Source organism: Schistocerca nitens, chromosome 2 (genome assembly GCF_023898315.1).
Source record: "Schistocerca nitens isolate TAMUIC-IGC-003100 chromosome 2, iqSchNite1.1, whole genome shotgun sequence".
Lineage (NCBI taxonomy): Eukaryota > Metazoa > Arthropoda > Insecta > Orthoptera > Acrididae > Schistocerca > Schistocerca nitens.
This window is the reverse complement of record NC_064615.1, coordinates 49,677,273-49,704,456: the sequence shown is the minus strand read 5'-3', so window position 1 is coordinate 49,704,456 and position 27,184 is coordinate 49,677,273. Positions and strand designations below refer to the sequence as shown.

Sequence of the window (27,184 nt, the reverse complement as noted above, 5' to 3'; positions counted from 1 at the left end):
TAATTATTCGAGATTTACTTTTGTTCAAGTACTAAAGCTGTTTGTGCAAGAATGAAAATATTATTGTCCATCGAACTTAAACATTTTCACGTTGCAGTGGACTTTTGTTCTACTGGATATACCCCGACTAGCTTTGAAGCGTAAGGCTATCTTCACTATACGAAAATGTTTTTTTTTATATATTGCTAAGCTATCCTGAAAAATTATCCACTTTTAAATACACTTTACGATATGTTCAGAATTTATTGCTTTTTGAATAAAAATTTACAAAAGCTGCAGCTTGTATCCACCTGTGAGTGCTCAAGATAAAATCTGCTCTCTCTTTTTATTCTGCGTCTGGAATGCTGTGAAAAGAAACACTTCATTATTTTCGTTCCCCACTACATGTACCCTTTTTAGGATGTGGTCGTTATTGCGATCGTTTGTTTAAATCTGCCGCTGCTGCTGATTTCTCGCTTGTAGCGCAGCTCCGCACCTCCAGCGATATCCAATAAAATGCTGAAATTTCTTAAATTAAATGGGTAATGCCCGGTGCGAACTTTGCAGTAATTGTGACAAACAGATTTTACTAGATAAATATATTTTTACAGAAACAATTAAAATCTTTACACACCTTTTACAATCCCAGCTACAAATGGCGTCGTTCATCGACTTGTGACTAATGAAGACTACGTAAGAACCTAATGCAAAGTCACGGGTTCCTCTCCCATTCAGTCCGTGCCGAAGACAAGCGATTCTATTACAATATACTGCCTATTTATACCTTAACTAATTCTTGTACAGCCTTTGTCATTACATATCGTTTCTTCTGTGGCGGTTTTCATATCCTCCGCCACAGATAGTATTTCACACTCTCTGAGTGATCATTTATAATAGCAAAATGCATAATTATCTTTTTCCTCACAAAATTAAGTGTCCTTTAGAAATTCAATTAACTGAAATACATATAAATTACATGTTACAGTTAGCATTATACATCGTAATATTCTTTTAACTTTCACCTTGGATGCGTCCTGCCAGAAAACGTTACAGTATTGAAGTGGTTCTGGAAATACGGAAACATGATACAGATACAACGGAAGTGGCGTAATGTGTACGGGACTCATTCATCAACACATAAAACAATTTATCGTATTCGGCATAAATTTGAAGCCGACGGTACGTATGTGCATAAGGAAAGATCTGGCCCACCAAAACCATCAACAAGTCCAGCTGCCAGCGGTGCTATGTTGCCACACTTTACTAGGTCACTTAAAACATCTCTGAAGCAGGGTGCACGTGAAAGCGGGAAAAGCCAGTCAAGTGTACGACGAATTCATAAGGTTGCAAATTGGAAAGCGCACATTCCAAGACTAATGCACGCTATGAAAGAGGATGACCCGGATCGAAGGCTGGAGTACTGCGAGCGATTTGAAGGTATGCTTAGCTAGGATGAACAGTATGCAGCGATGGTTATCTGGTGTGACGAGGTTCTATACAAACTGAAAGACACTATAAGCAGGCAGAACTGCGTGTCCTGGGCTCCTGATAATCCTCACGTTGACGAGGACAAACATGTTAATCCACCGGGTGTTAATGTGTGGTATGGATTCTCATCGCGCTGTTTGACTGGTCCATTCTTCTTTGAAGTTACCAGCGAGTGAGGTGTATCCTCATATGCTGCAAACATCGACTTTACCTGTCATCCGAGAGGTGTTCGGAACCGAAAGATCTTATCTTCAATAAAATGGCGTTCCGCCTCACTACCACAGGGTTGTCAGGGCCTACTTGGATGAAAATATACCTGGACGATGGATAAGTCGAAAAGGAGCTGTTGAGTTCACACCACGGTCTCCAGACCTTACTCCTCTTTACCTCTGCCCATCGGGAAACTCGAAAAATGAAGTTTATCATCAGAAGCCAGCTATAATGAACGAGCTACGAGAAACAATGGTGGCGTCCTGTGCGGCTATCACACCGACAATGCTGACAACTGAAGTTCGGTCAACAGTTCAGCGGCATCGACGTTGTTTGGCTGCTGATGGGGGTCGCTATTATTTTAATTGAACTTCGACTGGTTACCAACAGAAGGTGCTTGTAATATGATTCAGTTACGATTACATAGTTTGTGATGGTTATATTACAGTATTATAACTGTTTGTTAGATAATAACCATTTTGCCTTAAGTGCAGCCTCTGGTACTATCACTTGGTCGCTGTTGGTAATCTCTAGCACTATTTCTCTTCGCACTGCTCATTGTAACTTGTCTATTGCGTGATTAGATATTTTCAATAGCTCCAGGAATTTTAGCTGCACTTATTCCTCGCATGCTTACATAACAGTATTCATTCACTCACGAATACGGTATGTAGCCTTGTTTGCAACATGTTGCAACACGAACTATTGTCACAGTCGTGCTTTACCGGTATTACTGTTACAACATCTGCTAATTCTGTTGCTGCAGGATAGTTTGATAATGGAAGCAAGACCGAAAATAGTCGTCATCAGTACAGGAAGGAGACTTCTTATGCAACTTAAGACGATACTCAGACAATTTACTTCATTAATTACGTAGATACCTAATTACGAACATTATTACTCCTTTTGAATGTTCTATACGTCCTGTGTTGGGTGTACATTTATATTTGTGTGAGGATATTAACGAGTATAAACTATATACTATCGATGGACGTATTTTACGTTTATGGATGAAATTACTCTGAGATATGTGGAGCATGTTTAAATTTTAACCTGTATTTTTACAGGTTCAGAGGAACGTCATAGAAAGGCACCCTTTCCGAAGATGCATCAGGTCTTGAAATGGTATAAGCACATACAGGTGATGCAAATGATCAGCAGAGCCGGTAGAGATGTCGAAAGACGGTGGAGAGTGGAGGTGTCCAGGAAAAAATGAAGAAAAAGAGAAATTAAGGAAAGGAACAGAGGATACAAAAGCGCAGTGGGGCTTCTGTTGTTTGAAAACAGATAGATCCTTCATGCGAATGCCCTAAAATTGTTTCGAGCGTCTAAGTGAAGAAGACAGGCAACACGTATCTCGCAATTTCTGACAGCAGATTTGCTATTGTACGCTAAATGCGTAGCTACTTGGTTTTGTACGGTCGGAAAGTGCTCTCCTTAAAACGACATTTTGAAATTTGTATTTTTGAGTGGTTTCACAGTTATGTTTCGTTAACTCGCCCAGTAAGTAAACAGTGGTAATTAATGGTAACTGATGTTAAGTCCACTCGGCCAGTAAGTAAACAGTGGTAATTAATGGTAACTGATGTTAAGTCCACTCGGATAGCAATTAAGCAATATTAAGTATCTTTCGACGAAATTTTAAGAATAGAATTTTGGTCAGAATGTAAAAACGTGCTATTGCGGTTGAAACATGTGATAACAGTGATGTATCTGCATTTAAAAAAAATTATATTAATTGTGCATTTCGTATCTTACCAACGGAAAGATTCTCCTATCGGAACACAAAAAGGCAATTATACTTCTGTTCAGAAGAATGACTGCAAAGTGATGTAGCAGCTGCATCCTTTTACTTTCCGCATCACCTTGTTTACCTGTGAGCGCTTTGGCTAAAATGGTTCAAATGGCTCTGAGCACTATGGGATTTAACATCTATGGTCACCAGTCCCCTAGAACTTAGAACTACTTAAACCTAACTAACCTAAGGACATCACACAACACCCAGTCATCACGAGGCAGAGAAAATCCCTGACCCCACCGGGAATCGACCCCGGGAACCCGGGCGTGGGAAGCGAGAACGCTACCGCACGACCACGAGCTGCGGAATGAGCGCTTTGTAATGCCACTTGGAAATGTGCTTCGAAGTACGCCGCGTGTAGCGCTATTTTTCACGTACTTCGTTATTTTGTAGTGTCTCTTTATTATATTACATATTTGGAATGCTGGTTTCAACTGTTGCCGATTTATGACGTAGCCTGAGTATATACAAGCAGCATGTAGCGCATTACCTTACGGTGTCTGTTATTATTTTAATTGGGCTTAGGTTGGTTGCCATTGTCACTGTGTCTGTAATCCTCGTTCTCACTGTCATAGACTCTGTCTCACATTATCAGTGACTCGCTGGCTTCCACTTCCTTCTTATCTTTATTCCTCTCCCACTGGCTCCATCACTTTCACTGTTTTCCTACCACTACTTCGTGACTGTCACATATGTTTCACTACCACGGTGTCCCTCTCTTTTCTCGCAATGCTATAGTGTCCTTCACCCTGTCTGCATCACAATCACTGTCTGATATCGTCCAGTATTTCTTACTTTTTCGTCTCTTTCCCAGTGTCATTGTGTACTTCTCTCTCAGCCTAAAAAAGCGCTAATAAGTCTCATGCCGAAATTTTAGTCAATATTTTGAAAAATTCTAAGGTAGGTAGAATGAGGCAGCCGATACCTGACTTTTCAGTCAGTCTTTTATATAGGAGGAAATTCGCCTTTTTTTGTCCTCCGATAGTAGAATTTTTTTGCTGGTTTCTTTCTTCTCCGTGGCACGGCAGGTAATTTCACTACTATGAAAAGAAGTTCATGGGTCAATAAAGTTTGATAGTTTGCTGACGTGAAACTGAAATAGCGCAGAAATAATTTAACACCTCAGACTAAATCTTACGTACAAAAAATTTTGCTTGTGCGTCAGTACTTCAACATACGGTTCCCAGAAAGCTTCTGATGATAACAGAAAGGTTTGACGACATATTCCTTCCTAATATGTCACTTTGCAAACTACCTTTTTGCCTCACATGGACATAACGCGCGCATTTTACGGGTAGAAATAGGGTAACTTTGTTACTCCGTATCTCAGAAACGGATTAAAATATCACGAAAACTGTCAAACTCTTCTGAAACAGATACTCACTACCCGCTGGAGATGGCTGCTGGCATCTTAAAACCTGCAGTGTCACATGTTCTGACGTACGCCCTACGGCATGTCTTTCTCGTGGGCCTCGGTGTGTAGTACTTCGCCTTCGTGCAGGTACTGGAAACGAACAAGCTGACTGCTGTAGTGAAACGGGAATGATTAACATACCTTCGCTAATACGTAGTTCAACACTCATAAAATAAGAAAATTGTGACAGACAGAGCTATAAGCCCGCAGTTGTCACAAAATTTCGTCACAGTGACGTCATAAAAACCGGACCTGTTTTGTCGGATCGGAGATGCCGTTTCAAACGAGTGAACACAACTAGTACAGGAAGGCTACCATAGAGGTACAAGTAAACGGAAATGTCGCTACGGACATACGCTGTACGTGTTTTGAAGTTTTCGCCGCCATGTTAGATGCCTCAAAAGAGCAGAAGACTATTTTTTACATGGAGATTGTTTACGACTGCTTTTTGTTCTTAATTTCTGTTGCGTGCACGCGACAGTTGCTTTAACAGTAAATATTAGAGTGTCATAATGTCATTTTTAAACGTTTTTCTTATCTTAAAAGCGTATTTGCTCCAGTAATACGACGCATTCGCTCTCCAAAATGTAACTTTCTTTTGTGATTCTTTAGTTTCTCCAGGCGTATTTCATGACGAAATAGATCTCAAGTGAAGAGCCTGGTGTGAGTGTACAAAGGACACAATATTTCGGCAATCAACCTTGTCGCCATAATCAGGTGTGCTGATGTACTGCCAAGGGATGGCAGGCCTTAAGGTATATATCAGATACCCCCTCCTCCTCCCTCGGGCGCTCTCTCCGCAATCCGTGCCGCGGGCACTCTCTCGGCCGTCCGCGCCGGGGTTCGACGCCCTGCTTGTGGCCCCGCTTCTGGGTCCCCGAGCAGAGTGGCTCAAAAATGGCTCTGAGCACTATGGATCTTAGCTTATGAGGTCATCAGTCCCCTAGAACTTGGAACTACTTAAACCTAACTAACCTACGACACCACACACATCCATGCCCGAGGTCGCGCGGTTCCAGACTGTAGCGCCTAGAACCGCTCGGCCAATCCCGGCCGGCCGAGCAGAGAGTGATGACTACTTTATTACAGGTACCCACCAGCAAGTACGAATCAAGAACAAAGGTAATATCTATTGCCCCCCCCCCCTCTTAGGAACCGCAGGAATGACAATTTGTGTCTAAACTGCACCACCTCGAGCCAAGAACAGGCTCGTCTTTTTCAGCGTCAGCGTTAGTGCGTCTGGGTGTTCCCTCGTAGGTCCGCGCCCAGGGAGGTTTGCCGGCGGCGTTTCGGAGGTTCCTGCCCCTGCACTCGAAGTCAGTACATTATGGGATATTTCTATCTTCTCCTTGATCCGGGTAATGGCTGGTTCCCAAGCTTGCTTAAGGGAATAGCCGCTGTCACGATTCAGTTCAGGGTTCCTCACTCTAATCTCTATAGCTTCTTTGATGATATAGCCTCCGAGGCTGTACGGCTTACCGAAAATCCACAAGGAACATTTCCTGTTACATTCTATTGTTGCCCCGACGTATCCCCTCGCCAAGTACCTCAGTGAGCTGCTCAGCCCTCACATGGGGACATGCCCACATCATATCCGTAACTCTTCTGATTTCATGGGATGCATCAACCACCTCACGATTAAGGAGTCTGACATACTTACGAGTTTCTACGTGGTTTCCCTGTTTACTAGCGTTCCGTTACCTGAGTCCACGGAACTCACCGGCCGAAAATGTGATGCGAAAACCACCGATCTGTTCTGACATGTTCTAAGGTCAACATATTTTCTATTTGACGGTGACTGCTACGAGCAGACCGAAGGCGTTGCTATGGGGAGTCCTCTATCTCCTGTCGTCGCTATCATGTACATGGAACATTTCGAGGAAGAACCCTTGGAGTCAGCGCAACTAAAACCTACCTGTGTCTTCAGATGTACGTGGACGACAAGTTTGTTATTTGGCCAGATGGAAGAGACAAGCTGACGGAATTTGTCGCACATCTCAACTGAAGACACGAGAATATCAAATTCACCACGGAGGTAGAATCGGATGGGATGCTCTCCGTTCTGGATGTTCTCGTCAAAAGACGAGATGACTGCAGGTTGTGGCACAGCATGTATAGAAAGAAAACTCACACCGTCTTACACGCGGATAGCTGCCACCACCCTGCTCAGAAGAACGGCATGCTAAAAACTCTTGTAAATAGTGCTCGCACCCTCTCTGAGAAGGAGAGTCTCCGACAAGAATTCGCCCATCTGAGGTCCGTGTTTCTGAGGTACGGTTATAAGGAAAGGCAAATGCGGGATCCTCTACGTCCGACACTCGCAACGCAACCTGCGGAAACTAATGAAGAACCTGAGGAAAACACGGCCATGGCATTCATTCCATTTTGTGGGACCTTATGGGAAAAGATCGACGAATTTTACATAAATATCAAGTAAAAACCGTCTTCTGCCCTCCAACTAAAACCAGAGCGCTTGTTGGCAGTGTTAAGGATGACCTTGGTTTACGTAAATAAGGGGTTTACAAAATACCATGTCAATGCGGTAAGGAATACACAGGTCAGACAAATCACACGATTGAAGACCGATGCCGTGAACACCAATGGCAAACGAGATAGCAACAGCCTAATACGTCTGCAATCGCTGCGCGTTTCCTGTCAGAACTTCACGGCAAGGATTATGACAAGACCAAGGTCCTAATACAGACTTCGAAACATTGAAACTGTATCATCAAATAAGCTATAGAGATCAGAGTAAGAAAACCTGAACTGAATGGTGACAGTGACTATTTCCTTGACCAAGCTTGGGAACCAGTCATTACGAGGATCAAGCAGAAGATAGAAATATTCCAGAATGTACTGACTTCGGGGGCAGGGGCAGGAACCTCCGAAAAGCCGCCGGCAAACCTCCCTGGGCGCGGACCTACGAAGGAACACCCAGACGCGTGCGTGCGTGACTCAAGTGCAATCCATGTATAGTTGCAGCAGGTTAACCTGGGCCTGCTGTTCCTGCGTATGAGTTCTTAGTGGATGTGTTGTCCTCACACTTATGTTCGTCTTCTCGATTGTCACAGCTGCGACTTATTCTTCTCCTGCTGCCTGGTAGTCATTTCAGTGGCAGGTCGGGCCATCTGGTGGCTGGGCGCCAGTGGAGTTGGTTGCCCAGTCCACTGACCAGCGGGTTTCGACATGTCCTCGCCGACTCGTAGAATTTCGTCGCGAGTGCGAGGAACCGGCGCTTCAGCAACGGGATTCCAGCGATGTCGTGTAGTTGTCCTGCGTCGTAGTCCCTTGGCAGTTGTAGCGCCAGCCGAAGGGCTTTGTTCTCCACTCGTTGCGGCGTCTGGAAGTGGGTGTCTGCCGCGTTTCCCCACACCACGGCCGCGTACTCCAGCCCCGGCCTGATAAGTGCTAGGTAGAGAGAACGACCACGACCGCAGTAGGCGGCGCGGGGGGGGGGGGGGGGGGGGGGGCGCTCAGCCCCGCGTGTGGGTGTACCTAATGGGGACGCCCAGACGCGGGGCCACTAGTCGGGCGTCGAAACCTGGCGCGGACGACGGCGGTTTGAACGCCCGAGGGAGGGAGAGGAGGAATCTGATATATATCTCAAGGCCTGCCGTCCCTAGGCAGTTCAGAACCGTGTTCTCCGACTTGCCCTCCGCCTCCCCTACCGTTTCCGTATCTGCGAACTTCACCTCCTTGCTCGTATCCCCCTCCTTCACGACCGTGTATGCTCCTCCGCCATTTCCTTTTACCATCATTCCCGTCACAATCCTCTCATCCTCTCCCTTGGTACCTACCTCCACCGCCTGGCCACGACCCGTTAGCCTGGCCAGCTTGTCCGCTGATCCTTCATCACCAGTAATCCCCTCCCCTCCTGATTCCCCCCTTCCTTTCTTTCTCCCCCCTCCCTGCCAGCCGCCCCCCCCTTCTTGGACGTTCATTAGTTCTTCTTTCCCTCCTTGTTATCGTCCTCCACTCCCTCCATAATCTGCCCCCTCCTGGGGCTCTACTACCGCTCCACTCCCTTCCTAGTTCCTCCCTCCCCCTCAATCTACTAGTGTCAGGCTCGCCGTCAGTTTGTCGACTACCGGCCACTTTGGCCTTCGTTTTTCTTTCTTCCTTCTTCTCTCACTCTCTCTTCTCCTTCCTGTCTTCTCATTTCTCATTAAGTAACCGGCTTGTCAATTGAGCCTTTCGTTTTCCTGCTTCTCTTACTGTCCCATCCACTATCCTTTTCTTTATTAAACAAAAAAAAAAATACCCCCCACCAGGCCAGTCACATAAGGCCTTTCGTTTTCCCCTTCTTCCACTGTCTCTGTCTCACTCTCCTGTCGTCCTTGGGTAACAATAAAAAAACTGAATATGCACACCATCATCACGTCACCACTCGCCACACCGCCAATAGGAAGACGAAGCACCCCAGCGCTAGAACATCCGTATCAAGTCGAGGGTCCACCCTCCTCAGTGCAGCGTCAGCGTCCCTTGGCAGTAAGTGCAGTAGTAGTAGTAGTAGTAGTAGTAGTGAGTACAGTAGACGCGAGTTCGCGATGTCGTAGCGAACGGACGTGATAAACGAGAGCGCGACTGCCACGCCAGCTACAGCAGAGGAGCTCGGGGCGGGTGGTCATCGTCCGATGGGTCTGCTCCAAAGATGACTACCCAGCAAGGACAACGGATAGACGCACGAAACAATCCTACACACGAGGCAGGAACTTAAATGCTTCATGAGGTGCATTCAGCCTGTGACGACATGGCGCTAGATGAGGAAGCGCACACAACGGAGCGGCGAAACCTCACTGCACAGCAGACGACGACAGATGCACAACAGTCGTCGGGAACTAGCGACGGTGGCTTCCTGAAGCCACCACGCAAGAAGGTCACGCGACAGTGACAAGCGCCCACACCTAACCCAGTGACGACCGAGCAACGCTTAAAGCGCTCTAGCTGCAGCACCTGACTCGCCAGAAACGGACTCTGATACACAGCACAAAGATGGCAACACTCCACAAAGAGAGAAACTCCGGTCGTTAGTTCTCCAGTATCCGGAGAGCTACAAGAAGCCAGAGAACTGGTTGAAGACCAACTGCCAGTTTCCCTTCACAGTGAAGCAGGCAGGTGGAGATAAACTGAAGCTCACGCTATCCGCCACCATCGATTACACGAAGGCGATGAATATGGTCGGAACAGCGGGCATGCCGTCTACACTTTCCCGAAAGTTCGTCCCAAGATGGTTAAGGTTGTGTAAATAATAAAATAAAAAATATATAAATGTATGTAAATATGATTATTTATATTATTATCTATTTTTTATGATTTTTGTTGAACTGAATTCAGAGGGATGCAAATATTTTTAAAAAATCTGTGAATATATTTACTATCATGATAAGGTGGCTTTGGACATATACTTTGAGAATTTCGTCGCCGTAAGAAGCAGGTTCGTGGGCGACGTTATTTCTGAGCTAAAATGTAATAAATACTGAAAATACAGTTTACATATAATGTTGAAATTTTAGAATCATGGATTAAACAAATAATGAAATTTAATAACAAATAGCGTTAATCATAACTATAATTACTTAAGTGCAGAATGCTACTTACATTGGGAATACAATATTAATCACTAGTGATATGTTGATTATCCGCACGTCGGTATCTCGGTCCGTGCGCAGTGGAAATTTCCTTATATAATTACTAGTATGCGCGAGTATGCAGTGACTTTTTATGAAATTAAACGTTTTAAATTAGAGCGGCCAGTCTAACGCGCGAGGCTCTCCCTCGACTCCATTCCAGAACAGATAACAGAAGAAGTAGTTAACAAAAGACCAGATATCCTTTCTGTGTCTCACCAGCGATTACATGCGATCGCGCACAAGATAACTTTCATTGGCTTTCATGCTTTATTAAGCAGGGTTCTCTGATTAAAAAAATAGATTTACATGATATGGCTAAAAATGTGCCTTTAAACAGCCCCCAAAGTTGCGAGGCAAAAGATCACATCTTTAGACAAGCCACTTTCCCAAGTGGGATGGCAAAAATAAAAAAAATAATAAATAATAAATACTCATACAATTCCTTAAACATTTAAACATAACAACACATCTTCTCTTCTTCGGTTATCAACCCACAGGTTGGTTGGCAGCAGCACGCCATTCCGTTCTTTTGTCAACTTTCTTCTTCATATCTGCATAGGTCTGGCACCCGATGTCATTTATTACTTGTTGAATGTAGCTTAATCTAGGTCGTCCTCGGCGAGTTCTTCCTTCAATGATTCCTTCTAATATTCTCTTAATGAAATTGTTATGCCGTAAAATGTGACCTATGAAGGTTATTCTTCTTTTCTGTATATTTCGCCAAAGAGATCTGTTTTCTTTCACTCTTCTGAGGACATCTTCGTTTGTAGCCTTGTCTCGCCAGCTGATTTTTTCCATTCTCCGGTAGCACCACATTTCGAATGCCTCTAATCTTCTCTTTTCTTCTTTTCCACTAGTCCAAGTTTCACATCCGTAAAGGGCTGTACTCCACACATAGGTTTTCATGACTCTCTTTCTTACGTCTAAACTAACATTTCTACTCGTCAGTAAGTTTCTTTTTCCATTGAATGCTATTTTGGCAAGTTGTATTCTGTTTTTAATGTCACTTTTGCTCCTTCCATCTGCTGTTATTTTGCTACCTAAGTAGTTAAATTCTGTAACCTGCCCTAGTTTCTCTCCCTTTATTGTTATTCGTATGGGTTCATTGTAGTTCAGGGCGCCACTCACCATCACTTTAGTCTTTTTCTTATTTATTTTCATTCCATACTGTTCTTTTAAGGTGTTTTCCATTTCATTGAGTGCGGCTTCTAAATCTTCTTTCCTTTCTGTAATTATGGCGATATCATCTGCATATCGCAACATATCTATTTTCATTCCGTTAAGTTTTATTCCTACTTCAATATTCTCTCTTATTTTATCTATTGCTTCTTGGATATATGCGTTGAAAATTACTGGAGATAGTGGGCATCCCTGTCTCACTCCTTTCCTTATTCTTGCTGTTTCTTCTTTGTTTTCCTTCTTAACTAAGGCTGTTTCATTTTGGTATATTTTAAAGATTATCCTTCTATCATTATATTTCAGACCAGCCTTCTTCAGAATTCTAAACATTTCTGGCCATACAACATTGTCAAATGCCTTTTCGAGGTCTACGAAGGCTATAAATACTTGTTTGTTTTTGGAAATTTGTTTCTCAATTATTAGTCTTAAAGATAAGATTGCTTCCCTCGTCCCTACACCGCTTCTAAAACCGAATTGGTCTTCACTTAGAGTGCTATTCAATTGGTTTTCAACTCTTTTCAAAATTATTCTTATTAGAATTTTTGATGCGTGTGAAAGAAGACTGAGTGTTCGATGGTTTTCACAGTCCATAGTAGATGCTTTCTTAGGTATGGGGAATATGATGCATTTCTGATAGTCTTCAGGAACTTCACCTGTTTTGTATATTTTCTGTATGAGTTGCAGTAATGTAGCTTTCATTTTGTCTCCTGATTTCTTAATTAGTTCAGAAGGTATATCATCAACACCTGCCGCTTTCTTATCTGGTAGTTCTTTTAGTGCTTTTTCAAATTCATCTTTCAGAATTGTGTCCCCTAGTTCTTCTTTCTCTACTTCTTCGCTTAATTCTATCATATTATCTGTTAGAGGGTCTCCTTGATATAGCTCTTCAATGTATTCTTGCCATCTCTTCAGCGTGTCATATCCAAATAGTACCTTGCCCTCTTTGTTCTTTATAGTTCCTGAAGATTTTACTTTCCGTTTAGCAAAGTTTTGTTTTATTGTTCTGTAGGCCAAGTCAGTTTTTCCTTTAACCATGTTTTCCTCCACCTCTTTACAAATGCTGTTGAGGTAATTTTCTTTTGCTTTCCTAGATTCTCTGTTTATTTGGTTTCTAAGCTTTCTATATTTGTTTTCGCTTTGCTCGTCAGAGGCATTTTTGTATAGTCTTCTTTCTTCCATTAGACAAATTATTTCAGGTGTTATCCACTCTTTCCTGTTTACAGGTTTGGCTTTCCCAATAAATTCTTCTGCTGCTTTATGTATGCCTTCTTTGATTTGTTTCCACTCCTCGTTAGTACTCCCGGGAATAATGTTTGATGCCATCTCATCAGTTTTCCGTGCATAAGGGATCACTAGTTCTTCAGACTTTAGGTTATCTCTGTTCCATACTTTGTTCGTTTTTCTCTCTAATCGCTTGAGTTTGAGTAAGCATTTCATCATTACAAGGTTGTGATCACTATTAATATCCGCAGACGGATAGCTTCTGCAATCCTTGATTTGGTTTTTAAAACGCGATTTTACTAATATATAGTCGATTTGGTGTCTTCTAGTATCTCCTGGGGCTTTCCACGTGTACCTTCTTCTTTTATGGTGGTTGAAAAGGGAGTTCGCTATGACCAACTTGTTTTTGGCACAAAATTCAATTAGCCGGCTTCCTCTTTCGTTCCTATCTCCTAGACCATATTTCCCTACAATTCCGTCAACTTTCTCTTCTCCAACACTAGCATTCCAATCTCCCATTATAATTAAGTTCTCTTCACCTTTAACATAATTTATAACTTTGTTGATGTCTTCATACACTGTTTCTATTACATCGTCTTCTTCTGCCGATGTCGGCATATAGACTTGTACTATTACCGTGTTCTTTGGTTTGGTTCCAATTTTGACTAGTATTATCCTAGAGTTATCCTGTGACTAGATTCCCGAGTTTTCCTTTTAGAATTATTCCAACTCCACCGATTCCAGTTGTTCCTTGGTTAGTACCTGTATGAATGATACGATAATTTCCTGATCTGAAGTCTCCTGGTTCAGGCCATCGCATCTCAGATATTCCTATTATGTCTGTTCCCATTCTGTCCATCTCTAGTTTGAGGTTCTCTAATTTCCCGCATTGGAGGAGTGTTCTTACATTCCATGTTGCTATTTTTAGTGTATTCTTCAACTTTGCCTGACCTTCCATTGTCCCCACCCGGAGATCCGATTGGGGGACTATTACTCCGGATTTATGTTTAACAGAAGATTCTGGCATGGTGCGCTACTGATTCTTGGGATATCTTGAGTGATCTTTAATGGAGTGGTTTCCCGTTGCCTTCTCCATCCTATGCCGTTGACTGTGAAGTTCTTCCGCCTTTAGGAGCAATTTCTCACTCCAAGGACAAGAGAGTGCCCTGCCTCTATCCGCTCATCCGCTCTCTTTGAGACCGTTGGCACTTGATAGGGGGGGTTTCCTTATCCCGGGAAACATTCGGTCGTCAGAGCCTCGTTAGCAATAACAGGGTGTACCGTGCAGCAATCCTTAGCTGCAACTCGGGTAGGTGAGGTTGACATTTGTACAGGAGAGGCTGTTAGAGTCGCTTCACTGTACCTTACGCCCCAACAACACATACAGATACATTATGATTGCATTTATTTATATTTTAACAAATCAAGTTCTTAGCCGGTCTTTAAGTTGCCGGTTTATGTCCCTTTGTTGACCATAGTCTGTTATCGTACTCCGCGCGCATGCGCTTCACTATAGGTTGCTGCCGCGTCGCGATCGTTGCTAGATACTCCGTCTCTCATAGTTGCCGGCAGCGTTGTCAACCATACGATAAATTATCGCGATATACGATAACTACAACGTGAACACGATATACGATAGTACATTACTGATAATTGCGGAATCTACGATAATTTTTGTGAAGATTTAAAATGAAAATAAATTGATACTTATAGTAGTTTCATACGTTAATAATCTCTTTTCATATATTTAAGTCCATATTCCATTCAATATAAGCAATTTCCTCTTTTTCTCTCGTCCACTCCCCGCAACAGTCCAACGACTCTTAACACTGCATATTCGCTTCTGGGGAATACCCTTACCGCCTAACAAATATTGTTTCACAACAATATGGGCTATTAGGGCTACGCCATCGTCATCAGTTGCTGGTGAAATTGGGACCTTAATGCACGGGTAGTTGTCTTTGTGCTCTTAAAAGAATATTAATTTTTTGTTCTTAAGGGAAATTAAAGTGTGCTTTAAATAAATACTGTAGTAGTGTATTCAAATACAAATAATGGAAAGTGACAACAGTGATGTAGATTCTCCGCGGACCCCACAAAAGAAATTGAGGCTGCGTGGTGAGTTGAAATTAAAACGTTTGAAACAAAAGTTCAGAAAGGAATGGTTGACTGACTTATCTTTCAAGGATTGGCTACAACCTGTTAGTGATGATGCATATAAAGCTCGGTGTGAAGTTTGTAGATGTGAATTCAGTGCTGAGTTGACTGTAGTGAAAAATCACGCTAAAGGGGAAAAACTATTAAGTGCCGTAAAATGTGTCGGGCCTCTACAAAAGAAACTTGACCTTTCATCACAATCAAAATCGTCTGATACATTTGATAAGCAGGGCAAGAGGGCTGAAATACTTGTATGTGGATTTTTGGCAGAACATAACATCTCTATTAATACTGCAAATCACTTAACAGATGCAATTAAAAGTGCCTTTCCCGATTCTAAAATAGTTGAAAACTTGCAGTTGGGTAGAACAAAACCCACAAGGGTGATAAAGAATGTCATACGTAAATATCATTTGGATGAACTGAATGAAGTTTTACGGAGACAAAAGTTCAGTTTCATAACTGATGAATCTACCGACATTTCCGCTACAAAAAATTTGTGTATTTGTGTGCGGTATTTTGATGAAGACAGCAAAATACATACTAAATTTTGGCCGTTGTTACAGCTGTTTGACGAGAAAAATGAAGAGGCCGCTCATGAAGGTGCCACTGCTAATCGTTTGTACGATCACGTACGTAAAGCCTTGTCAGTACGTAACATTCCTCCTGAAAATTTAGTAGGATTTGCTTCGGATGGGTGCAACATAATGATGGGGAAAGATAATTCTTTTGCTAGTCGAATAATTAGAGATTTTCCTGGTATTTTTATACAGAAATGTTTATGTCTTTCATTGCACCTATGTGCAAGTGAGGCTTGCAAACAGTTACCAAGACTATGTGAAGACACAGTAAGGGATACATATTCATTCTTTAAGCATAGTTCAAAAAGAATAGCCCAGTTTGTGGAATTCCAACAGTTTTGTAATGTCGAACCTCACAAGATACTGCATCCGTCTCAAACAAGATGGTCATCTTTGTTAACTGTTGTTTCACGTATTCTAGAACAATGGAATGCATTGCAATTATTTTTCACTTGAGAGTGGGAAGAAGAAAGACTGTATGCAGCTGAACAGTTAGCAAAGGCATTCAAGGACAACTTTGTACGTGTATTTTTCATATTTCTCGAGTGGATTCTACCGAAATTTGTGTCTCTGAATCAATATTTTCAAAGCGAGAAATTAATAATTTTCTCCTTGCATGATAGAATGTGCAAAACGTACAAAGAAATCCTTCTCTGCTATATGTCTCCTGATTATATCAATAAAACCGATTTGACAGACATAGATCCAGCAAATCCAGCCCAACTTGTGCCTAATACGCAAATGTATTCAGGTGTAGGTGTGATGGATTTCATGAGCCAATCTGAAAATATCTCACAAAAATCAAAAGTGACTGATTTCTACTACAGAGTGCAACAGTTTCTTATAATATCTTGTTGTGAGATAAAAATCGGTATGATTTCAACAATTCTTTTCTAAAAATGTTGAGTTGGTTAACACCAGAAATAGCATTGTCAAAAAGTGCTGCAAGGCCATCAACGCTTGTTCCACTTATAAAGTCGGTTCAGAGGATTTCTCCAAAAGACAAAATGCTAATGCAAATGATTGATGATCAGTGGAGAGCATTGCCACATGCAGAATTTCCCGAAAATCTACGGTCTAAAGAGGTGGACGAATTTTGGGTGTTCATAAAGAACGCTAGGGACCTCCATGGTAACCAAGAGTTCCTCCAAATAGGAATTTTTGTGCTAGATATATTAGTTTTACCACATTCTAGTGCTGATTGTGAGCGGGTCTTTTCAAAAATGAATCTAGTGAAGACACCATTGAGAAATAAGTTACATTCGGGTACAGTCAGCGCAGTACTGCTCACTTCCCAGCGTGTGAAGAATTGTGTACAGTTCGAACCAACCAGTGCAATGATTGCGTCAATGAACACGTCGAACATTTATGCTAAGAAGAAGGAATCTCATCGGGATAGTGACGCCGATTTCGCCGATGTGGCGTTCGACAACGATGCTTATTAGGGTGAGTTTAATTATATTATTATTTTTAATTATATTACGTATACAGTGCTACTTTTCGATCCGGGTTAGCGAACTTTCCTTGCATTAAATCTGTGATGCTTTGGACACTTCCGAGTTTATCTGGTTCTGAACGTATTTTTAGTACTTAGCATCGCGATTAGAGACGTTTTGGTTCGTAATTAGGAGGTTTTATGGATAAAAATTATAAAAGATGAGAAGACTGCCATTCGCGATTGCATACAAATATTGTGTACGTCATATTATCAGCATTATTGTTTTTGTTTTTTTAAGATTATAAATATACGATAATTTTAGATGAAAAACGATAATTTTAAATACAAAATGCCATAATTTTATCTTCTGGAGTTGGTAACGCTGGTTGGGCGTTTCCAGTCTCTACTGCCTCGCGTACATTCTCGGATGTATCTCGTCGTGATAAAGTTCATATTGTAGGGAAGCAGCCTACTCATGCTGTAGTAAATTCACATCAGTTTCCATTGTGTGCCAGCCAGTCTGCTGTAACTAGCTCTGACGTCATAAATGTTGCGCAATACCTTAAAAATCAAGCAAATAACCTAAAACTTTTCTAGCATGTCAGGAATAATACTAAATTAATGTGTGTTGAATATCAGTTCGATAACTTAAGCCATTTCCGAAATTTGGACGTTTTTCTGTAAAAATCATTGGCGCAACAGAAAAGAGCTAGAGACTTCAAAATTTATATTTAGATTCATCTTTCATAATGATTTAATAAAAACAGTACTTTGGATTTCACAAATTAAGATTTTAGTGGAAATTCATGATTTTGTGTTTTTCGTCTCAAAACTGAAGGAAGCAAAATAGATTAAGCAGGCTAATAAATAAGGCTAGGATGTTTAGATTTAAATAGGTTGGAGGTCCGCTATGACTATGAAGATGTGAAAAGTTTCTTTTGAATACCTATAAAATTATAGCGATAGCGGATCTCAAAAGGGCCAGTTCAGAGCTCATCTGCTGCGTGCAGTGTAATTAAATTAATTCTCTCGCCCAAAATATTTAACTTAGCCACGTCAAAATTTTATTATCAATACTTACCTGCGTGCTGAATGCACATTTAAATTAAGAGCTTCATCGGCCATCAGCAAAAGAAGCTATAATTTATTATGTAACTTAAAGTGGTGCATTACTAGCCCAGCGGCTAGTCGGGAGAGCCGATTTGATCAGGTGTTCCCTTAACCGTCCGCACCGCGGCTTTATACATAAGAACGCTGCGCGAGGAAGCAAGGCTCCAGTTCTCTCCAGACGCTGAAGAACATGCCATCTGTGTCGGGAGTCGCTTCGCATCGGTATCACTGCGACAAACAGCCTCGGGTGCCGTATTAAGTTACTAGAGATACGCGTAACCATGAAATCATTTCAAGTGAAGTGTTAATTCTAGGATGATTTTCATTATCTAGCTTCAGTTTGCGTATTGTCGTATTTTCACGTGCCGTCGCGGGACAGACATTCTACCAATTATTTAACGTGGCGTTTGATGAAATACTCTCATCAAATTATGGCAAGCATTCTTCTTAACATTTAATTCGGACATTTATAGTTGCATCAGCGCATTAGACTCTGAACTGCTCTGTTAGTTAGGTTGTAGGGATACTTGTGTTTTTTATCAGTGACTTTCAGAATATACTCAACTATTTTGGAATATCGTTTTTGATTATAAATCCTGGACAATCTCCTAATTCCTCAGAGCTATAAGCTGTAGCTATAATGGTATTCTCAGATGAAGTGGGCACTAGGAACTCTAATTACAGGCTTCACGTTTTGTTAAATCACTTTCTGGGTGCTAAAAAGTAAATAGAGAGCCAGTGTTGAGAACGGCGAAAGACAGCGTAAATAACATTCTAAAAGCCAGAAACTGATTCAACATTCAAACTTTTATACAGCAAACGATTACTTTTCAATTCTAACTTGCCGCCCCACATATGATGCATCGGCCGGGAAAATCAACTAAGTGAAAGTGATTTTTTACTATTCGGATTCGCGAGTGAAATGAGACACGCAGCTGAGTAATAGAACAGTGAAAGTGTTACGTGTGCATGTGGACGACGCAATTGGATTAACATCGCATCTGGATTCACGGAGCTGGCACTGAGTCTAGCGGTGCTGCCGGCATCGCGAGAAGCCAGTTTCGCCTCACCGCAGTCCTTCGCCGGAGCAACCGGAGCCGCACCTGCAGTTGCGTTCCATGCAAACACACAGCAGCCGTCGAAGTGCCGTCTGCAGTTTAACGCGCTGCGTCGCATCAGTAATCCTGGTACGCCGCGCCGGCAACGCCATACGTCGTGCAGAAGGATCTAAGTTAAGTGAAAAGCTGTTAAAAATTTTACTAACCTACACTAAAAGACTGTCGGCGATGGAACCGCCAAAAGAAACTGAAGTTAAACTTAAATCAGAACCTATGTCTGTTGAGGGAACTGTAAATCCAGACAACGGTTCAGGTGTAAATATGCATGAAAGTAATAATGTTAAAGTGAAATATGAAGTATTGTCTCCTGACAGTAGTGTGGGAAGGGGCAATGATTCAATAATAGAGACCCTTGTAGTAAAGCGGAAAGCAGAAATTGTTAATTTATTGGATGATAGTTTCTCTGATGAATTAAAAATGAAACAGTCATCAGAGATGGTAGAGTTTAAGAAGGAGAAGTTAGATATGACTAATCAATCAGAAGTTTCATTTAGTTTTGATGATTCTGGTGTTGGAGCTAGTTTTTCGTCACCTGAGTGTGATAAAAAGCCAGCTAGTGAGCAACCCGAAGATGCTGGGGCTGTTGATTTAAATGTTATATTACAAGCAATAGCTGCCAGTAATGCTAAAATGACAGCTGAATTAAAGTCTGAAATAAGTGAACAGGTCAAAAGCAGTAATGCTGAATTAAAATCTGATATAATTGAGGTAAATAACAGGATTGTGGCCAGCCAAACAAGTTTTAATAATCGATTGGAGGTAATGGACGATACCTTCAAGGCTGGTTGCAATAAGTTGAAAGAGGATCTAGACAGTTTGAATTATAAAATTGATTACAATCATGAAGATATTAAGAAAAAGGTTGCTCAACAGTTTTCTGAAATGTATAAAACAGTTAAATCCGAGGTTGCTGAGGTTCGCAAAGATTTCCAAATGGAAGATGCGAAGCTGGAGCACAAGTTAACAGAAAAGATCGAGGCGGAATCTGAACTGTGCTCAGATAGATTTAAAGATGTTAATATAAAAGTAAACATATGTCAAGCAGACATAGATGCAATCAAAACTGATACTACTCATATTGTACAAAGAGTAGATAATGTGGAAATGAAAGTAGAAAATATTAGTACTAACATTGCTAACATTGAAAGTAAAGTAACTTCTGTAACTTCTGGTAATGGTAGTATACAACAAGTTGTAGCTGCAAACGCCGCTTTTATCGGGTGTCGGCAGTTCTTGCGGTTCGATCCAGATAAAAATATCCACCCGCTAGATTTCTGGAACGATTTTGAAGATGTGATTCCACCAACTTGGTCTGAAAGAGAGAAAATCTCATTTATTAGAAGCCATTTGGCAGGTGACGCCATGCGTTGGTCAGCTGATGTTATGTTGAAGTGTAAAACATTAGCGGAGTTTAAAACAGCTTTCATTAATGAGTATTGGTCTAGCAATAAGCAAAATGAAATGTTAAGAGAATTTTGGAGTGGAAAACGCTTCAATGCAGGCAAGGATTCAATTAAAGAGTTTGCTAGGTCATGGATCTCACGTTTGTCACATTTGGCCGAAAAGCTGAAACCTGAAATGATTATACTAGGTCTTGAAGACAAACTGCCATGGTATTGGCAAACTAGAATTATATCTGCCCCTAGAGACAATCTGGATCGTTTCATTGAGTATCTGGAACGTGTAGAACGTGATGCTGACAATGAGGAGCAAGCACGTAATAACAGAAATGCTAATAATAATAGTAGTAATTTTAGGAACGAGCAAAATGGCAATGTAAACATCAGAACAGTAGGTGTTCGCCATCCTAAGAGAGGTAGGAATTGGGGAATTAATTATCAGAACCAACAATGGCATCTAAATGACAGTAATGTTGTTCCAAACAGAATTATGCAGGTAAACAACAGTGCAGAAGGCAATGCTGTGCCAGTTAATTATAATGGAAATAAAGGAAACAGCAGTAGGCCGAGGCAGGAAAAGTAGTTCCCGTGTATGAGGACACTGGCGCTCACCAGGCGGTTACTTTTCCTAAGCCAGTAGTTAAGGGAATTGGTAAGACAGATCAGAATACTCAAACTGAACATGTGGCTGAAGAGTCGGTAGCACCTAAGGATACAACAGAAATATTAGATCACTCACAGTATTTAATAGATACCGTGCTGGAGACGCTTTCTAAGTGGGAAGAGAAAGAGAAGGCGCAGCAGTGCAACAGTAGGGAAGAGCTACAAAATACTGAATTGTCAGGTGAAGAAGCAGAAGAAATTCATGCTTATATTTACGATGAGGATGATGTGCTCGTATCTAAAGTGCCTGTGCAGGATGTTGATAATGTACTAATAGATTTACGACAGGAGGTAAGTGAGAATGTAGAGGGTAGGTTGTTGGGGGTTGATGAACCGGGTAGCTGTGACCAGTTGTCACTTGAGAAGGAAACCGACGATAATGGTGAAAGTGGTTTAGCTGTAACTAGTGTTAGGCCCGGTCTGGAGGCGCAGAATCGCTGAGACTACAGTAATTTGGGTTATGTTCAGCAAACTAAATATAATGAAGTCGTGCGGTGTTTAGATTTAAAATTAATAGACCGACTGGAAAAGGCAGCTGAAAATGTAATTCAGGAAACCCCTACACACTGTGACCTAAATGTAATGAAGACAGATGTCGATCACTTTAGTTGGAGACAAATCCAAAAGGAACTATTAGATGAGTTTGAGGAACGACCTTACAACCTAGAATAAGCCACCCTATAATAATAGTGAATATGTTGGGTATCAAGAAGCTTTGCTGCCCTTTAACATTAATGGTAATTTAATTGATCATCCATGTTTAATTGTAAACAATCTCAGTATTGAGGTTTTAATTGGCGTAGATTTCTTGTCAAAATATCAGAGTGTTGTTGACTTTGAAAGAAGCCAGTTAAAAATGGTCTTGCCAATAACCGGAGTAATTATAGTACCTTTTAGTGATAAACATGAAGTAACTGATGAAACTTGGGAGCTGCCTATACGAGGTCTGAAAAATAGGAGGTATTGGGACGCAAGTGTTAATCTTAGTAACAGTAAGCTAAACACAGAAGAAGAAGCAATTATTGTGGACAAAATAGAAGCTAAATTGCAGGAAATCGATAAAATTTCAGCTAATCAGAAGGAAGAACTGATACAGGTTCTAAAATGGTATCATAAAGTATTTTCAGATCGACGTGGCGTGGTCAAAAGTAGTGAATGAATGCTGTAGGGAGGAGGTTGTTCTGTAACCTCTACACAGTGTGGCAGCTGTGCAGTCCCAGCTGTGTGAGATCTTCTTTCCTTTTCAGGTCTCACTCAATCTTCATCTTTCCTATCCACAAAAATTTCGACTCCTTCTTTCCATTACGAAAATTTTCTGAAGCCAATGAATGCTGTAGGGAGGAGGTTGTTCTGTAACCTCTACACAGTGTGGCAGCTGTCCAGTCCCAGCTGTGTGAGATCTTCTTTCCTTTTCAGATCTCGCTCAATCTTCATCTTTCCTATCCACAAAAATTTCGACTTCTTCTTTCCAACAAATTAAATTTTCCGTTATGGTTATCAAGCCAGCATTAAACTAATGAATGCTGTAGGGAGGAGGTTGTTCTGTAACCTCTACACAGTGTGGCAGCTGTGCAGTCCCAGCTGTGTGAGATCTTCTTTCCTTTTCAGGTCTCACTCATTCTTCATCTTTCCTATCTACAAAAATTTCGACCCCTTCTTTCCAATAGTAAATTTTTCCGGTATGACTATTAAGCCAGCATTCAACTAATGAATGCTGTAGGGAGGTGGTTGTTCTGTAACCTCTACACAGTGTGGCAGCTGTGCAGTCCCAGCTGTGTGATATCTTCTTTCCCTTTCAGGTCTCACTCATTCTTCATCTTTCCTATCTACTAAAATTTCGACCTCTTCTTTTCTACACAAAATTTTCCGTTATGGTTATCAAACCAATAATAAGCTAATTAATGCTGTAGGGAGGAGGTTGTTCTGTAACCTCTACACAGTGTGGCAGCTGTGCAGTGCCAGCTGTGTGAGATCTTCTTTCCCATTTCAGGTCTCACTCAATCTTCATCTTTCCTATCCACAAAAATTTCGACCTTTTCTTTCCAACACAAAAATTTTCCGTCATGGCTATCCAGCCATGTGTTCTGTAACTATTCTATCCACCGATTAGTGAAGAAAAATACCTGATGTGACAAACCTAATAGTGACAAACAATAGAGAAGTATGACGTAATTAAGATAAAATGTATTTGAGTAACAAGTATGTATAGAACCCTGGTAATATTATAAGTACAAAGTGTTGTTTTATTGGAAATGGTCCCACAATAATATTTTAAAAAAGATGTAGAAATTCATGTACAAGCAGGATCTGAAGTGGTAGTGAAACCTAGTGTATGCATTAGAGCTAACTAATAAGTAGTAAGAAAGAGATTGCTTAATGTTAGGAAAAATATGCAGATAAGTTGTAAGATTAAACTCACCTGGTGTAGCAAGGAAAGGCAGTGTAATAGAATTGAGCAGTGTTTGTGGTTGAGACGTGAAGGACACGTCCCTGAAGTATTTATAAGGTTGGAGCTGGCCATTATTTTGGTGTAGTGTGTGACAGGATACACCTACACGTATTGAGGTTATGAGTTGGAGGCGTGAATGCGACCATAGGTACCCTTATGTTAGATGAGACAGAGCAGCTCATGGTGTCCTATAGGTTTAAGGAAATTAGCATTACGATCGTCCATAATTACTTGATACACTTTAGTGGTAGGTCTGAGAGAGACTACCTGTGGTTTCAGCGTCAGATCGAGTGGAAATGGATTGCCACGTGAGCAAACTGATCAGCTGCAATAACCTAAAGATATGAAATAAATGTGCTATCCTATGCTTTAAATGTTAATAGAGTGAGTGTTAAATAAGTACATACACTAGCAAAGTAAATAAGTAACATAATGGCAGACGTAAAACATTATTTTAGCTCAGCATAAATACACTTCAAAGTAAGTAAGTACCTAATTGCAGATGTGGAACTGACAACAGCAGAGGACCAATAAGTGGATTTAGTAGTCAACTAAACGTAGTGTGTTTTGAACACTCAGAACTGTACTATTACCAAAAGTTACTCACATGTACAAGGAAGCTGAGAAAACAACTACTAATCAAATGTACTCATACTATCTCTAAGAATAAGGTAATCAAAGATGAGTCAGCTAAGTGAATAAAATACAAATGTATCAGGAATGTACCGAGCATTGGTTCAGTGTTCCGGCCCAGAAATAATAAATTTAAATTGAATAGGATTCATGATTTATGCCTTGAGCATAGATTTTCTCTAGTACGTGACTAACGGCGTTTTGAGCCATTTGTTGACCGATTTATGACAATTAAGTAACCGCGAGAGTAATACTGAAAAAGTTCTGTTAACTTGTTCCAGCAACATATTGAAGGATAAAATGTATATATCCCCATTTCATTGTGACCCACCCTTAGGTATTAGGTGAACAGAGTCTGAGGCACTCTTTTTGTTTGTTCTACAGGACAAACCAGATAATGGCAGCCTGGTAGCTGCGTGAAAGCGGGGAGTGACTTGGACACAACTCACAGTGACCCCTCCCCTTTCCCCATGTAATTTAGAGAGAACGTGAAGGACGCACACCATAGCAACTTCCCCTGCTCTACCCTTGTGAATGGAATACAAAGCGGCTACAACCACGTGTGTAAAAATTATTTGTGAACTTTTCTTTCAGGTTTAGAAAAGACTGCTAAGAGATAATCATCTGTTTATGTATCATGTTATTTTCTTTGAATTTGTGTATGTCAAAATGTATTTAATGTATTTAATGGATCTAAGATTTTCATAATTTTTCAATTTGTATGTGTTTGTATGTCTAAGGCAATATGTATGCCAAAATACACTCCTGGAAATGGAAAAAAGAACACATTGACACCGGTGTGTCAGACCCACCATACTTGCTCCGGAGACTGCGAGAGGGCTGTACAAGCAATGATCACACGCACGGCACAGCGGACACACCAGGAACCGCGGTGTTGGCCGTCGAATGGCGCTAGCTGCGCAGCATTTGTGCACTGCCGCCGTCAGTGTCAGCCAGTTTGCCGTGGCATACGGAGCTCCATCGCAGTCTTTAACACTGGTAGCATGCCGCGACAGCGTGGACGTGAACCGTATGTGCAGTTGACGGACTTTGAGCGAGGGCGTATAGTGGGCATGCGGGAGGCCGGGTGGACGTACCGCCGAATTGCTCAACACGTGGGGCGTGAGGTCTCCACAGTACATCGATGTTGTCGCCAGTGGTTGGTGGAAGGTGCAGGTGCCCGTCGACCTGGGACCGGACCGCAGCTACGCACGGATGCACGCCAAGACCGTAGGATCCTACGCAGTGCCGTAGGGGACCGCACCGCCACTTCCCAGCAAATTAGGGACACTGTTGCTCCTGGGGTATCGGCGAGGACCATTCACAACCGTCTCCATGAAGCTGGGCTACGGTCCCGCACACCGTTAGGCCGTCTTCCGCTCACGCCCCAACATCGTGCAGCCCGCCTCCAGTGGTGTCGCGACAGGCGTGAATGGAGGGACGAATGGAGACGTGTCGTCTTCAGCGATGAGAGTCGCTTCTGCCTTGGTGCCAATGATGGTCATATGCGTGTTTGGCGCCGTGCAGGTGAGCGCCACAATCAGGACTGCATACGACCGAGGCACACAGGGCCAACACCCGGCATCATGGTGTGGGGAGCGATCTCCTACACTGGCCGTACACCACTGGTGATCGTCGATGGGACACTGAATAGTGCACGGTACATCCAAACCGTCATCGAACCCATCGTTCTACCATTCGTAGACGGGCAAGGGAACTTGCTGTTCCAACAGGACAATGCACGTCCGCATGTATCCCGTGCCACCCAACCTGCTCTAGAAGGTGTAAGTCAACTACCCTGGCCAGCAAGATCTCCGGATCTGTCCCCCATTGAGCATGTTTGGGAATGGAAGAAGCGTCGTCTCACGCGGTCTGCACGTCCAGCACGAACGCTGGTCCAACTGAGACGCCAGGTGGAAATGGCATGGCAAGCCGTTCCACAGGACTACATCCAGCATCTATACGATCGTCTCCATGGGAGAATAGCAGCCTGCATTGCTGCGAAAGGTGGATATACACTGTACTAGTGCCGACATTGTGCATGCTCTGTTGCCTGTGTCTATGTGCCTGTGGTTCTGTCAGTGTGATCATGTGATGTATCTGACCCCAGGAATGTGTCAATAAAGTTTCCCCTTCCTGGGACAATGAATTCACGGTGTTCTTATTTCAATTTCCAGGAGTGTATTTCATTGACTTTGCTTGAAATTTGAGTAATATTGTTTAAAAGGCAGTGAACATGCCCACAATTTAAATAATTAATGTAGGTAATCAGTTTTCTTTTAATGTTTCTATATGTTTACATTTCAATTTTTAAATTTTCATAGGAAATTAAGCTGTACTCTTGCTTCCCTTTTTGTATTTAAATTTTTTTTTTCATTCATTAACATTCATAAACAAAAAATTTAAGTAAAGGGTGATGTAGGGAAGCAGCCTACTCACGCTGTAGTAAATTCACATCAGTTTCCATTGTGTGCCAGCCAGTCTGCTGTAACTAGCTCTGACGTCATAAATGTTGCGCAATACCTTAAAAATCAAGCAAATAACCTAAAACTTTTCTAGCATGTCAGGAATAATACTAAATTAATGTGTGTTGAACATCAGTTCGATAACTTAAGCCATTTCCGAAATTTGGACGTTTTTCTGTAAAAAATCATTGGCGCAACAGAAAAGAGCTAGAGACTTCAAAATTTATATTTAGATTCATCTTTCATAATGA

The 27,184-nt window shown here is 41.8% G+C and overlaps 1 protein-coding gene across 1 annotated transcript in view; it reads left to right on the top strand.

The window, feature by feature from the left end:
• Nucleotides 1-9,639: 9,639 nt before the first annotated feature.
• LOC126234831 (metaxin-2-like) overlaps nucleotides 9,640-27,184 on the top strand; it is a 166,672-nt gene continuing 149,127 nt past the window's right edge. Inside the window, exon 1 of the mRNA XM_049943573.1 lies at nucleotides 9,640-9,757. Within this exon, the coding sequence (XP_049799530.1) occupies nucleotides 9,640-9,757 (118 nt within the window). The remainder of the gene's footprint in view (nucleotides 9,758-27,184) is intronic.